Below are 16,918 nucleotides of genomic sequence, written 5' to 3' on the forward strand. Positions count from 1 at the left end.
TGTGCCTCTTCAACATACATACCTAATCAGCAGCAAAATCTCACCTCTTCTCTAGATACCGAAAAACCTTCTACTCTAATAGTGTCTGACAGAGGATTGTGGGGAGTTAAGCAGCGAGATGTCTGTTGACATTACATTCAAACTTCTGCAGGTTAGTACAGTCAATGGCAGCAGGAAACGAAAACTAAAATTCTGAGGGAATAAAAACTATTAAACAAGAAGGCTTTCCGGCATCTAGGGACAACAACAGTTAAGGGTGGGATTTTGCTGCTTGTCAGATTAGTTTCAAGTATGTACGTCGAGGGGGGCACAAGTGTGAAGATCTCATTAGAGCACATTCTATTTAATTACTTGGCAAACAGACACAGGGATGCAATACTGTGGCGATGGGACAGAGGCTGGAGCTTGGCCAATGGTGCAGGACCTCTTAGATTTGAAACTCTGTTTTGGGGTCCTCTCTAAGAGGGAGAGACTAGATGCACGAGTCCAGACGTGGCAACAATAATCCATACTTAGAGGAATGGTGGCTTTGTAGAGATTTTTTTCTTTTTTTACCAAGGAGTCACGACTTATTAAGGCTCAGAGGCTATTTGAGGATAAGGGTTAATACGGTGGTCGTTGGGACAATAGCATAGTAATTGTTAGTAGTGGAAATTTTGTATAGTTTGATTATTTAAGGAGATGGTTCAACACGAACTTGTTTACATTGGACTTGAAGACGACCATATTGTAGTCAGTTGGAACAGAGTTCCACAGGCGGCCAATTCTAGGAAAGAAGCTTTGTTCCTGGAATCAACATTTAGATTTAGGCACAGATTGAAAATGGGTGAAATTGTTGATAGTGGTTTTAGCTAGATGAGTGTTTTTTGTAAAAGTTTGGCAAGGGGAGAACCATAGATTGGAGCCCAGGCGAACATTTTCCATGAAAATAACGATAGAGCATAGACAGGCTAGCAATGTCTCTTCTGTGGGAAAGAGGTTGCAGGGAAAGGAAATGAGCATCATCTACTAGGTTACAACGTCGGTTTTTAACTCTGTCAAAGAAGGATAGGCTTCTCAAAGCAGCTCTTGCCCAGATGTAGCAATAGTACCCCATCCTAGTAGGTACTTGGCTCTTATGCAAATAGAGGATTGCATCGGCAGTGAGATATCTATTTGAACTGTAGACTGATCCAACCATTTTTTCAGCGACCTTGGCAACAGATTTGATGCATGTGCTCCATTTCAGATCAGGAGTGAAGGTCAGTCCCAATGGAGCCTCCCCAAGACGAGAGATATGCATTTCAATTGGGGCCAGATGGGGGTAAGTGCGTTGATGGTGGAAAAAAAGAATCTTCTAGCACCTTAGATGGAGCCCACCTTCTTTGCAGCAGCCTGGACAGTGTCCTCAATGTATTTGTTCCAATTTGTGCTGCTTCGGAATGCTTAGCCTACATTACGACCACCCCCATTTACCCCTTTTCATAAACTAAATAAAACTAAATATAGCCCACATTACGTCGCTTAGAATAAGTAGATATGTTCTAAAATGATCGGTTAATTAGTTTAGGTATGAATCATGTACATAAAACATATAAAAATATACATATATCTAACTTCATATTATTATATCAGTCTTTTTAGCCTTTTAAAATCGGGCAAAAGTTATAACACATTGATTTAGTGTGATTGTTTTTATGTCAAATTGATGGCTGAATATGGTTAAATTTGTGATCATTTTTGCATAAAATACCAATCTTTATTAATCCTTACAGTGCATCGAATGGATACCATAATACTTGGTTCGCTGCACCTTATCATAACAAAGATTCCTACAAAATCTCAGCCAGTAGTTTCGGAGAAAAATAGAATGGACAAACAGATAGACAGACCAATAATAATATAGATATGGCTTCTTTTCTCTCTCTCTCTCTCTCTCTCTCTCTCTCTCTCTCTCTCTCTCTCTCTCTTTCTCTGACTTAGACATCAGAAATCAAAAGGTTTTTCTTTTTTATATAAAGGAGTCAACACTTATCAAGGCCCGGAGGCCACTCAAGGATAAGGGTTAATGAGTATACGGTAGTTATTGGGACAATAGTGTAGTAATCGTTAGTAGTGGAAATTCGATATAATTGGATTATTTAAGGAGAACTTGGGTATGTTGGACTTGAAGACGACTATATTGTAGTTAGCTGGAAACTGGGTCAAAGATCTATATGATATTCATATTTATATATATATATATATATATATATATATATATATATATATATATATATATATATATATATATATATATGAGCAAACAGTTAATAAAATATGTTAAAAAACACTTTGAAATGAGTTAAAAACATATTTAATCTGAAAAGGAAACACTAGATAAATGGATAGTCCTTAATCCGCGGAGTTTCGAAGAAATACTCTCCTTCTCATCAGAAGGTAGGAATTAGCAAAATGCGGGATCGGATTTTGCATGCAGAAGTATTTGATGAAACAACAAGTAAGTCAAAGATCTTACTTGAAAACAAAATAAGTTAAGCAGAGGGAATATGGTAAAGAAAAAGGTGATTACACATGAATCGATAGTCTGGTGGAAGATAAAAAATCCAGTGACGGTAAAATCCAAATGTAAAACTTCAAGAAAGTTAAAAGAATTTCCATTTGTACAAGTAAAATCCAAGGAAATGCCGTAATTGGAAGAAGATGGTCCATAATAATCCAAAGGCAGAAATCCATGGAATAATTCACAAAAATGTGTACAAGGAAAAAAATAATATTAATAAAAAAAAATAGGTTGTGCTTTTCACTCTACTTCCGAGGCATAACTACTAATTAATATTTATAATTTACTTTAATTTTACCATCTTGGATCATTTTGGTAAATTCAATTGTAATTTTCATTTTATATATATATATATATATATATATATATATATATATATATATATATATATATATATATATATATATATATACATAACCTGAATTTTCTTCTGCCCAATTGATGTTGCAGCATATCTTTGTTTTGGTCTTTTGGTTTTGCCGGATTCTAAGACAAGAATTCATCTGGTCTGGTAGAGTATCCAACCAAATGTTGTTACTTGAGGTGACATCATTTGGAGGAGGTGCTCAGTTCTGCATATAAGCCAGTGTGTAGCCACACTGACGATATCTTATTTCGGGTTTGAGGACTATGCTATGTTGAGTGTTTGGTCAGGGTTTACTTGTAAAGTGAAGTGTCACCGTGCCATGTTGTTTTGACAAAGTTCTGTACAAAGAGACAGAAGACACTCGACATTAGTGTCTAATACGCATACACTTTATTTTGATGGGAATAACCCTAGACAAAGCATGAAGCCACTTGATTTAAGGAGCTGATAAGAATCTATATATTATTATAATAGCGTGTGTGTTAATTTCTGTGCCACGCTTACATCGGGTCGCTTAATTGTTATGTACTTCCATTTCTTTTCATAAATAATTTTACCAAGAATTCTCCATAAGTTTTGGTTTCGGTTTCGATTATAGCTGATGGTAATTAAGTCATCTTTTTTTATATAAATAATTTTATCAAGAATTCTTCATAAGTTTTGGTTTCGGTTTCGATTATGGATGAAGGAACTCAAATTATATATATACATATTTTTTTTTTCAAAAGTTTTTATTTCGGTTTCGATTCAAGGTAATGCACCTAAGTCATATAGATGTATTTTTTTATTTTTGAAATCGCAACTTTATAATATATAAAAATCGATAGAACTTAACTCTATAATAATTTATACGAAATCTGCAAGAATTGAAATATCACATTTAAGTGTACTTTACGACCGGGATTTGCCGGGCGTTCGTGCTAGCTTAGATAAATACTTTTGCAGTTTTAACAAAAGAGCTACAATAATATCAGAGCGTCTCCATTTACTAAACATCTACAGAATGCCAATATCAATATATTACATATGAATGAGTCCTCTGTGGAATTTCCACAGTCCCGCTAGTGAAAGATGATTATCGCAAACACAGGAGATGCCTATTAGGCTCAGTCTTAAAAACACAAATGATATAGGTCAAATATATAGGTAATGATATAGGTAGGACGAAAACAGTCAGCAGAAAGAGAATGCCTACACCCTAAAAATGCGTATTTTATTTTTTAAGTTTTTGTTTTAGGAATTATCATACATTACAGACTTGGGTATCATATTAGCAGAAAAAAAATTTTGAAAATAAATTTAATGGCTTTTAAGAAGGGGAACTAATCACGTGACACGTCGGTAAAGAAATGGACAGTAAGTCAGGAAGCAATGAAGTAGAACGTTATAAAAAGAAAGTGAACCCCTTTCTTAAAAGTCATTAAATTTATTATTTTTTTTTCAAAATTTTTTCCTGTTAAAATGATACTTAAGTTCGTAATCGATGATAATTATGGGAAAAAGTTTTTAAAAATAGTGTAAAACACGAATTTTTAGTGGGTGGGCACTCTCGTTCATGTCTGTCGAGAATGCCAAATGCTTGCAGTTCTTACAGGGTTCTTAGACTAACTTACTACTGTTATTTCCTTTAAAATAGCTAATTCTGTATTCATAATGTTTATTTCGAAGACTTGGCGAAAATCTATTTCACTTAATTAGACAAGTTAGAAAACGGGGGGGGGGGGATCGGGGACGGCCTTAACAAATTTACCTGTGGAGATTTTACAGACTGATTGGTGTTGTTTTTCACATTCCACTAGATTCCATTTCTCCACATTGCTGATGACACCACAACTGGTTTGATTCTCGATAACTTCGATCGGTACCCAATCAGTATAGAGCATCGACGAATTGTCCGACCATGAAAACTGTCTCTGAAATTAAAACAAATATGAAAAGTAATAAATACATAAAAGCAGTTCAGCTTTATTTTTATGAATCGGTAATGCATGTATTATATATATATATATATATATATATATATATATATATATATATATATATATATATATAAATTATTAGATTTAATATAAATTAACACAAAACTTTAAAATAATAACTATTTTATTTCTTTATTTCTTTATGCGTGCATGAAAGTACTTTTGTGTACGGAATGAATAAAAGTATATATTAACCGAAACTAAATACGTCCTATGGAATTGGGGGCGACTAATAATGCAATTTTCTTCATCTTAATCAATTAGGAAGTGAAATAATAGTGAGCAAAATAACAACGACCGCTATAATCACCAATAAAATTAATTGCATAAAAATACATAAAATATTAACTACATAAGAATCAATTTTTTGAATTCATAGTAATATATTACAAATACAATATAGAAAATTTAAACGTATTATAAGATAATATTTATTTCAAAATAATTTTAACATGAAAACATACAGATAGTTTTAAAACTTTGTATATAAATTTTTGTATATATCTTTTAATAGACTTATTTTCCATGACTAAATTAACTCCATGACTGTGTGTGTGTGTGTGTGTGTGTGTGTGTGTGTGTGTGTGTGTGTGTGTGTGTGTGTGTGTGTGTGTGTGTGTGTGTGTGTGTGTGTGTGTGTGTGTGTGTGTGTGTGTGTGTGTGTGTGTGTGTGTGTGTGTGTGTGTGTGTGTGTGTGTGTGTGTGTGTGTGTGTGTGTGTGTGTGTGTGTGTGTGTGTGTGTGTGTGTGTGTGTGTGTGTGTGTGTGTGTGTGTGTGTGTGTGTGTGTGTGTGTGTGTGTGTGTGTGTGTGTGTGTGTGTGTGTGTGTGTGTGTGTGTGTGTGTGTGTGTGTGTGTGTGTGTGTGTGTGTGTGTGTGTGTGTGTGTGTGTGTGTGTGTGTGTGTGTGTGTGTGTGTGTGTGTGTGTGTGTGTGTGTGTGTGTGTGTGTGTGTGTGTGTGTGTGTGTGTGTGTGTGTGTGTGTGTGTGTGTGTGTGTGTGTGTGTGTGTGTGTGTGTGTGTGTGTGTGTGTGTGTGTGTGTGTGTGTGTGTGTGTGTGTGTGTGTGTGTGTGTGTGTGTGTGTGTGTGTGTGTGTGTGTGTGTGTGTGTGTGTGTGTTGTTATGTCGGGTTACCGGACAGGCGTTTAAGTGTCATAATGTTCTTGTTGTTTTTTAAAAAATCCCTCCCCTACTAACTTAATTCCCACCCTCTCTATGAAATGTATTAAGTGGATTGCTACTACTGGTTTTTGACGGTCGGGGCCCGATTCTTTTTCTTTCTTTATTTCAGTATCAAAAATGTAATTGTCTAGTTTAGATGCTTGAAAATACCATAAAGTTGAAATAAATTATTGCATCGACAATTATGTAATTTCCGTGTTATATTTTTATGTTATTGCTCTTTTTACCACATTGAGCTCTCATACCCGGATTTCCTCCTGGAATTATTCCATTATAACACTATATATATATATATATATATATATATATATATATATATATATATATATATATATATATATATATATATATATATATATGAATAAAAAAGAATACGAAAAGTATAAAAGCTTATAACTTTTCTTTATTCGTTTTCAATTGGTGACGTGCAGGAATACAAAATAATATGAAAAGAAATAAAAAAAACATTTTTATAAGTACATAATTTTCGACCGATCCTTCAGTCTTCATCGGTGTATATATAAGAATTATAATAAGTTTAGTCACTTGAAACAATATATAAATATTTTTAATATTTATATAAACAATTCAAGCCAGATGAAAAAGCTCAATTATCCAAAAATAGAGAAGAGCTTATATATATATATATATATATATATATATATATATATATATATATATATATATCTGAATGTGTGTGTGTGTGTGTGTGTGTGTGTGTGTGTGTGGTCACGAATAGGCTCATATATGGTTGACTATTTTAAAAAGCTGATTACATATAATGATAGAAGATGTATCGAGACACAGGAACGGGTATGTTTGATCTGACAGAACGATGGTTCATAAAAATTGCGGGGTCTGCGTTCGCGCCTGGCTCCCAAAGTATGAAAATAAAAAATTAAAAAAAATGATTACAAAGGTTTTTGATATAGATGTACATAAGAATACTTTGATAAGTATGTTTCAACTTAAATAAGGATGGTATAATAAAATTGTGCGGTCTGCGTTCGCGCCTGTACTCCATGGAAATATGGCACAAACTTTAACAAAGACTTTTCATATCTATTTGCGTAAGTATACTTTGATAATTATGTTTCAGTTTGAAGAAATATGGTATAATAAAATTATGGGGTGTTCGTTCGCGCCTGAACTCCATAGAATGTAAATATGCCAAAAAGTTTAACAAGGTTTTTTAAAAGGGGTGAAAGTCCACAATAACACCTTAACTTTAATCTTAATCCACGTTAGCTTTTATTTATTTATTTTTTTGGTTGAATCATATTGTGTCGAATAAATTCACCTCATAAATTCACAGTTATATTAAAGTGAAAGCCAAAAAAAAAAAAGTCGGAACTTTAGACAATTCTCGACACACATTTTGCATAACTCTGTTTTTTTCCTTCTCCACTTGCACGTGGCACTCTTTCGAAAATAGATAAATAGATAAATTATAAAAAATAAGAACTTGTTATCGTGTCAAAAGAAGGAAAAATTCTGCTCACGTGATTACGTGTTTTTTTAAAAACATTTATATAACCTTTTTATTTTTATTTATATATCTGTTTAAGCTTTTTTTGTCAGTGTACTAGAAGGAATTCAGTTGATTACAGCCCTTTCTGCGTGTTCTTTACATTACAATATTACAACCCTGAATCCGACGGCGCAATACTACACCGTTCAACCCTGTAAAACTGAAACGAAGCTTTTCTGCTAGAAAAGGGTGCCATTTTCTTTTAATTCATATTTATATCGATTCTTTGCTTAAAAAAACTAAAGTAATTGCGTGTTTACTTTTTTAATATCCCATTTTGCTGTTTCGGATTATTTTACTAAAATAAGTAAAGCTTCATTATTTTTCAAAACTGTTTTTGTTTCTTTGTTTTTCGATATTTCGTCGATTTTATTTAGTAAGAGTGTTTAGCAGAAAAGCCAACAAACGACTACCCGAAAAAAAATATACAAGAAATAAATGTTACCATCGTCAATAAAAGTTCAGTTCATGTTTTTTTTTATTTTGAAATATTTCTTAATGCTCTTTACTTGAAATAATTTCAGCGAACCGAAATTAAAACGAAATTTGAGACGATAACTACTTAAATGAATTTTTATATAAACTACACATGCCATAATCTAATAATCCTCAAGCACAAAATAACGGAAAACATTAAAATATGTTTATAAATATTCCTTACGTTGGCGGAACTCTCTTAAATTGTTAACACAGAATGCTCAGGTGCCCTTCCTGCAAATTGAAAACAGGGCTCTCCATTTCAAAGTCGCTGCCATTTTGATTTTTTTTTTTTAAAACCGGTTGGTGAATTAAAAAAAATCTTTTTACAAACTACTTAAAAATACAAACATATGAACTTTTCTACCATAAAAGTAACTTTTATTGACTATGGTAACATTTATTTCTTGTATATTTATATTATCATATATATATATATATATATAACATTTTCTCTTTGTAAGGAAACATCATTTTGTTGGTCCCTCTTGGCTACGAATGGAAACAAAGTTGATATAAAAAAAAAATATATTTTCGCAAAAATTATCTTTACTTTCATCATATTTTGCTTAGGGTAAAATTTTTGAGTATCAAAACCTATCTCTTTACAACCCCCTCCTTTTCATAACCTATCATACTTTCATCAATCACAGTCCATTTTCTGTAGGCTGTTTTTGAACCCAGTCAACAACGTGTACTTTTGCTAGTATATATATATATATATATATATATATATATATATATATATATATATATATATATATATATATATATATGTAAATTTTTGGTACAACAGAATGGAAGGATAAATTTTAGAGGAAACATCATTTAATTTAAATACCAAAAAACAAGAAATGGGCAGATGAAAATAAAATTTTTTTCCTTAAGGCCTTATCGTCTGACCCTCTAAGAGGAGACGTCAGAATGATAGATTAAAAACTAAGAAAAACGAATGAGGGAAGTGGGGAATTTTGGTTGCAGTTGGAAGAACAGTGAGAGAAAAAAAAAAAAAAAAAATTAAAATTCTCACTGTTCAGGTGGTTTTAAATCAATGAATATCTCCAACTGATGTCTAAGAATCTTTTGTCTACACAGGCTAGGTCGAGAGTTGTTAATAACTAACGCCTCAATGATATTGAGGTGATAGTTCGACCTAGCACTGTATAAAACAGAAAACCACCCATCGGAATATTGATCGGCACACCTATTTATACTCAACAAGTGATCGCCAATGGCAGACTCATGAGCCTGGGAGTGCCCGGATGCTCTCAAAACCTGGTGTAGTCGAATATCCCGAGGGATATGTTGGGATATTCTCATTTCTAATCTTTGGGACGTTTTGCCAACGTAGTCAGCTCCACACTGACAGACGAATTTATAAACAACAGAGTTCTTTTGAATGGTTGGCAAAACATCTTTACGAAAAGAAGAGAAAAAGGTTCGAGTTGTGTAAACTACTCGAAGCATAGTAGCTGGAAAACACCGTTGAGTAACAGAAGAAATCCTTTTAACAATATGTAGGCCATCAGGACCCAACCATGGTAATTTTAAATAAATGGGACACCGTGATGGACCAATATGTTTACCGCTATTAAATGTAGTAATTTTTTACGTTCAATAGTAGATTTTATTATATTAATGGGATATCCATTATTAAGAAAAATATTTATGATTTCACCAAGTTCCGTATCAAGACGGTTTGGTGAACAAATCATAAGTGCACGATGCGTAAGAGCGCTAATGAGGTTTATTTTTCTAGACTGAGGGGCAAAAGAAAACCAATTAAGATAGAGCCCTGTAAATGTAGGTTTTCTATAAACAGAGGTCTCAAACGTAGTACCAACTTTAGAAACACGAACGTCGAGGAATGGGAGAGAGTTACAGTCTTCAACCTCCATAGTAAATTGTAAAGATGGATGCAGGTTGCAAAGAAGACGAAGAAACTGTTCAGCTTCGCTCCGAGAGGGAAAGCATGCAAAAGTATCATCAACGTAACGTGTGTAGAATGCTGGCTTAGTAATTTTGGAAAATAATTCGTTTTCCAAAAATCCAACGAAAATGTTGGCTAACGAAGGACCAAGAGGGCTGCCCATTGATATCCCATCAATTTGACGGTACATAATATTGTTGAAACTAAAGGAGACTGATTTAGTAGCAAGTTCCATTAGTTCAATGAAAATTCGTTCAGGAAGTTGTGGAGATTTTAAGGGGCCACGGTACAGATAGTCAGCACAAATACCAATGGTTTCATCCAAAGGTATATTAGTAAAGAGACTATTAATGTCAAAGGAGGCCAAGAACTCGGTATTTTTAGATAAAGGCAATTTTTGTATCTTGGATACGAATTGAAAAGAATCAGGGATACAATGGACCGAATAAAAAGAAAGCACAGGTTTAAGAAGGTCAACTAGCCATTTACCAAGTTCGTGTTGTGCAGAACCCAACATAGATAAAATGGGTCTCAAAGGAATGTTGGGTTTATGGACCTTGGGTAAACCGTACATTCTAGGCCTTTGAGAACCGATGGGTCGGATTCTATCATAAATCTACTTAGAAATAAATCCGCTTTTATGAAGTTGAAGAAATCTTTTCTGGATTTTTATTTCCATACGAAAAGTATCATCATGGCTTAAGTCACCCAAACGGAGAAATTTACTTTTATCGTCCAAGATTTGTAACATTTTGGAGATATAATCCGTTTTGTTAAGTATAACAACGCCCGATCCTTTATCCGGGCGAGAAAGGTAAATGTCGGGATTAGACCTAATTAATTGTGCCGCTTCAAAATGATTTTTTTGCCACACAAAATCACTAGATTTAGTATTTATGGCAGAAAACCTCCGACCTAATTCGCCCAACTGAATTTTAACACTAGTTAATTCATCAGTAGAGATAGGCGAATGGTGTTTTAATTGAGTATACAATAATTCAATTTCACTAAATACTGCGATTTGATCAACAGAAGGGGGAGGAATGCAGAATTGTAAGCCAGCAGATAAAACAAATTCTTCTGTATTGGACAAAACATGAGAAGAATAATTAAATATATGTTTATCCAAATTTGTTATAATCCCAAACTTCTTAGTAATTAAATTTTTTAAATATTTATCATAAGAAGAAGTACATTTAATACGGGTAAATTTATCACCGATGGATAAAAACCTAGAAAAACGGAGTTTATCAAAGAAAGATAATTCTTTCCAAACCATGGCCCAAAGAAAAAGGTGTTTACTACGTAACGAATTATATGTATCAGAATTAAACAGGATTTCATCTTGTAGAAAAACACGTTGAACTGCCAATGTATTTCTACATTTAATTTTCGAAATACGATGGCAGATATAGCCGGGAGCAACATGATTAAGGCGGCAAGATTTTAGAAATTCCATCCTACACTTCAAAACGATTAACTTATTTTTAATACGTATAACCTTGTTTAACGTTTTGATAAATTGTGAGTTGTACCGACCTCGAAAATATGTAAGTAAATTTTTGGTACAACAGAATGGAAGGATAAATTTTAGAGGAAACATCATTTAATTTAAATACCAAAAAACAAGAAATGGGCAGATGAAAATAAAATTTTTTTCCTTAAGGCCTTATCGTCTGACCCTCTAAGAGGAGACGTCAGAATGATAGATTAAAAACTAAGAAAAACGAATGAGGGAAGTGGGGAATTTTGGTTGCAGTTGGAAGAACAGTGAGAGAAAAAAAAAAAAAAAAAAAAATTAAAATTCTCACTGTTCAGGTGGTTTTAAATCAATGAATATCTCCAACTGATGTCTAAGAATCTTTTGTCTACACAGGCTAGGTCGAGAGTTGTTAATAACTAACGCCTCAATGATATTGAGGTGATAGTTCGACCTAGCACTGTATAAAACAGAAAACCACCCATCGGAATATTGATCGGCACACCTATTTATACTCAACAAGTGATCGCCAATGGCAGACTCATGAGCCTGGGAGTGCCCGGATGCTCTCAAAACCTGGTGTAGTCGAATATCCCGAGGGATATGTTGGGATATTCTCATTTCTAATCTTTGGGACGTTTTGCCAACGTAGTCAGCTCCACACTGACAGACGAATTTATAAACAACAGAGTTCTTTTGAATGGTTGGCAAAACATCTTTACGAAAAGAAGAGAAAAAGGTTCGAGTTGTGTAAAATACTCGAAGCATAGTAGCTGGAAAACACCGTTGAGTAACAGAAGAAATCCTTTTAACAATATGTAGGCCATCAGGACCCAACCATGGTAATTTTAAATAAATGGGACACCGTGATGGACCAATATGTTTACCGCTATTAAATGTAGTAATTTTACGTTCAATAGTAGATTTTATTATATTAATGGGATATCCATTATTAAGAAAAATATTTATGATTTCACCAAGTTCCGTATCAAGACGGTTTGGTGAACAAATCATAAGTGCACGATGCGTAAGAGCGCTAATGAGGTTTATTTTTCTAGACTGAGGGGCAAAAGAAAACCAATTAAGATAGAGCCCTGTAAATGTAGGTTTTCTATAAACAGAGGTCTCAAACGTAGTACCAACTTTAGAAACACGAACGTCGAGGAATGGGAGAGAGTTACAGTCTTCAACCTCCATAGTAAATTGTAAAGATGGATGCAGGTTGCAAAGAAGACGAAGAAACTGTTCAGCTTCGCTCCGAGAGGGAAAGCATGCAAAAGTATCATCAACGTAACGTGTGTAGAATGCTGGCTTAGTAATTTTGGAAAATAATTCGTTTTCCAAAAATCCAACGAAAATGTTGGCTAACGAAGGACCAAGAGGGCTGCCCATTGATATCCCATCAATTTGACGGTACATAATATTGTTGAAACTAAAGGAGACTGATTTAGTAGCAAGTTCCATTAGTTCAATGAAAATTCGTTCAGGAAGTTGTGGAGATTTTAAGGGGCCACGGTACAGATAGTCGTCTGGAAAATGATCGGAAACGGGTAGAACACTCACAGGCATTCGTATTATTTGAATTCTTCGAACTACTGTTCTCGTCTTGAGTGTTATTTTCATATTTTGGTCGATGTAACTTCCGGATGCCCTTCGAAAAAGTATTTCCATGATAAATGATCTAAATAAAGCAAGTGTTACGCAATCAACTGCTCCATTTCTCTTGAACCAGCATCAATTAAGACTAGTAGCAAGGATAGGACCAAGCTAAGCGATGCTGAAAGTAAGTAGAATCATTTCGGCAGGCCGTTGAACCTTACCGCCCACAGTGTTCACATCCCTCTTAATACACTGGAATCTTGTGACTAGGCTAGGACAACAGCATATTCTTTTCATTGTTTTTACTCCCAAGTATATATACTACACAGTTAGATACAATTAATCAACTGAGAGCGACATGACTCTACATAAAAGACATATAAGTCATCAACGGATATATACCTGAAAATCAAAACAAGGAAAAGAATATGCTGTTGTCCTAGCCCTACTTGTAACTTTTTTTCTCTTAAAGCTTAACATGAAATTTTACCTTGGTCAGTTTTGCGCCTATCCAAAATTCTTCTACGTCCTTGTTGAGCAAATAAAGGAAAGCGTTTTCGTAAACATTTAACACCGATACAAGATGGCCGCCTTCCGATTGGCAAAAGGCTTCTGCTTCTTGCCACGTTTTCAATTCAGTCACGACTTTGTAGTATGACTCGCGATATTTAACGTAACCTGGCCTTGCATCGTCTTTGACTTCTTCATCTACTGCCACTTCTGGGATGCTTGTATCTGTAAAATAAATGGGACGAAATAAACTTAAACATAAAGGAAAGAAACGTTTATTTGGCGCTTCTACACCATTGGGACGAAATTTCGGCGATGATAATACTGAATTTCACATGAAAACGTTAGTATGTACGTATTCCTCGTATTTTAAGATGATTATATCCAAAAATTACGAAAATCGACAAGGTAGAAAATTATTTATTAAAGAAAATTCAAAATATAATCTAACGAAAACGATCGTAAGACAAAGGAGTGTTCAAAACGGAGGTAATTTTCCTGTTCGATTTAAACAAGATGGCGGCAATTTTTCACCTGCTCACACGATTAAAATGATTTTTTTAATAATTCAGTAATATTCAGGTAATTCTGACTGCATAATTTAGAAGCTATTATTGTAACTTATTAGAATTGATAAAAATTCAGTTGGAAACATTGCTTTTTATCTGAAAACTCCATTTATCGACTAAAAAATCTCGTCCCAATAGTGTAGAAGCGAGGTTTATAAAAATAATAATAAAAAAAAATATGATTCATATAACTCCATCTCCCTGATAAAATAGTTTCTAAACTGCATACATTTGCAAATTACAGCACGTTTTTGCACCACTTCAATAGACATGAGGGAAAAATGAAGGTACATATATACAAGGCAATGACAAAAAAACTTAGAAAACGACCTTCAAACTGTATTGGAATTGATCCGTAAACATGGATCCGTAAACATGGATCCGTAACATTTAATGCTACCAAGACCAAGCTTCTTTGCTTTAATAATTACAAAAATAATTCTCAACCACTAATTACCATAACAAACAATACCTTACTTAGAACTCACCACCTAAGCTCCTCGACTGAACATTCATAGGCAACATGAATTGAAATAACTACATTAAGGTTACTGCAAAAAGGTAGGCTCCCTCTACCGTGCGAGAAAACTATTAACACCAGAGCGTATCCAAGTCTTTAAAAAGCAACAATTAACCCATACCACATCTGGTCTCGCACAGTTTCTATTTTAATAGTTTTATTCCCTTGGACTGCTAAACATTGGCATTAACTCCCTGCTTCCTGCTTTTAATCTGCACTGACATGCAGAAGTTTAAATCTAATATGAACAGACATCTCGCTAATATATATATATATATATATATATATATATATATATATATATATATATATATATATATACACACACACAGAGTGTCCACAAAGTTTGGTTACATTATGTAGCCAGATTTTGTGGAAGCATCCTGTAGATTATGTAGCCAGACTTTGTGGGCACCTTGTATATATATATATATATATATATATATATATATATATATATATATATATATATATATATATATATATGTACACACACACACACGCACACACACACACGCACGTGTATATAAATATATATATATATATATATATATATATATATATATATATATATATATATATATATATAGGGTGCTCAGAAAGTCTGGCTATATTATGTAACCAGACTTCCACAAAGTCTGGCTACATAGACTTTGTGGACACACTGTATATATATATAAACCATTATGTGATTAAAGAATAGATCTTTAACACAGTAATATTTATCAAGATAAGCAAAGCTGGATACTATTAAGTGTATTGTATAATCGTGGCCCTTACCCTCTTCTGATGAGGAGCATTTAGTTTCGAAACGCAATGGCCTAAAGAGGTTTCTTTTTCTTCTTATTTTTCCCTTGTACTTTTCCGCGTTGGTCTGATGATATAATAAAGTTATATATTACTTTTATTCATCATCTTTCTTTTGATATATATATATATATATATATACATATATATATATATATATATATATATATATATATATATATATATATATATACATATATATATATATATATCTGTGGAAATATATTTTCCTTATAATATATAACACTCCTTATTTAAGAAGCTCAGTGTAATTACAGAGTAATATAAATGACAAAAGACTATATTCCAAAGTTCATGATGTTGACCATCTTATAATTTATTTATTTAATTCAGTTGACATTTACAATTCTTGATTGTTGTTATTTCTTCTGATGAGTTAAGGGCATAATAAATTCACTGATTGATATAATAATTAAGTGATTGATTTTGCGCTACGAAACAGATACAGTCAAGAATTGTAAATGTCAACTGAATTAAATAAATAAATTATAAGATAGTCAACATCATGAACTTTGGAATATAGTCTTTTGTCATTTATTCAATATACATATATATATATATATATATATATATATATATATATATATATATATATATATATATATATATATATATATATATAACGGTTAGACAAGGTTCATAGCCAATTAATCAAAAGTGTGCCCGCCACATCACCATAATCCTCTGTCAGACATGATCATAAATACAAATACACTTTCTTTAGGTCGAAAAAGAGTAAAAGAAAAAAAACACGTATTGGAATGAAATTATCTGCTTATTCCGACCATTTTTAATGTGACATAACGATTTGTAATGTTTTTTTTAACGGTAAAATATATTACATATTTGAAATCGAATTTTCGTCGTCGGTCAATGCCTGGTCGCCACAGATCACAAAAAAGGCACAGGACTGTTCTTTATAGTTGTAGCTTCGACCTGCTTTTACATACAGCACTTGGTCAGTACTAAAAGGGGTGATTATTTGGGAATTCCAAGTGCTGTATGTGCTCTCTTCTTATCTCGGCATTGTTTCCAGTCGTCTTGGATTTCGCCTTGCCGCTGGAATCAAGCAGTGCCAATTCAGGAGAGATGTGATTTGTGATTGTGCAACCTTTGCCTAACAATTACACTCGCAACCACACTTACAGGGAGTATCCGTTGTCTTTCGGGGGCGTTTTTGCCGAGAAGTATCGTCTCATAACAACGGAACAGGTACTAGAACAGATATTATAATACTACTAAATGATGAGGTAATGCATGGGAGGATAATCTCTTGAAAATAGAACAAATACTACACTACTCACTGAATTGAGCGTTGAAAAAACAGGGCATTCGAAAAAATTGTGTGCTGTAATGCTCAAAGATTCAATATTTTTATGGAGCAATTCTGCTTTCTGATTGGTTGG

General features: G+C 33.4%; 1 protein-coding gene across 1 annotated transcript in view; it reads right to left on the reverse strand.

The window, feature by feature from the left end:
- The window catches only part of LOC145258210 (C-type mannose receptor 2-like), a 445,837-nt gene that overhangs the window by 21,265 nt on the left and 407,654 nt on the right, over nucleotides 1-16,918 (reverse strand). Inside the window, exons 38-39 of the mRNA XM_080116148.1 lie at nucleotides 13,576-13,820; nucleotides 4,660-4,822 (exon numbers count right to left, since the gene is read on the reverse strand). Of these exons, the coding sequence (XP_079972274.1) occupies nucleotides 4,660-4,822; nucleotides 13,576-13,820 (408 nt within the window). The remainder of the gene's footprint in view (nucleotides 1-4,659; nucleotides 4,823-13,575; nucleotides 13,821-16,918) is intronic.

Source organism: Euprymna scolopes, chromosome 33 (assembly GCF_053919585.1).
Source record: "Euprymna scolopes isolate OS-2025 chromosome 33, ASM5391958v1, whole genome shotgun sequence".
NCBI lineage: Eukaryota > Metazoa > Mollusca > Cephalopoda > Sepiida > Sepiolidae > Euprymna > Euprymna scolopes.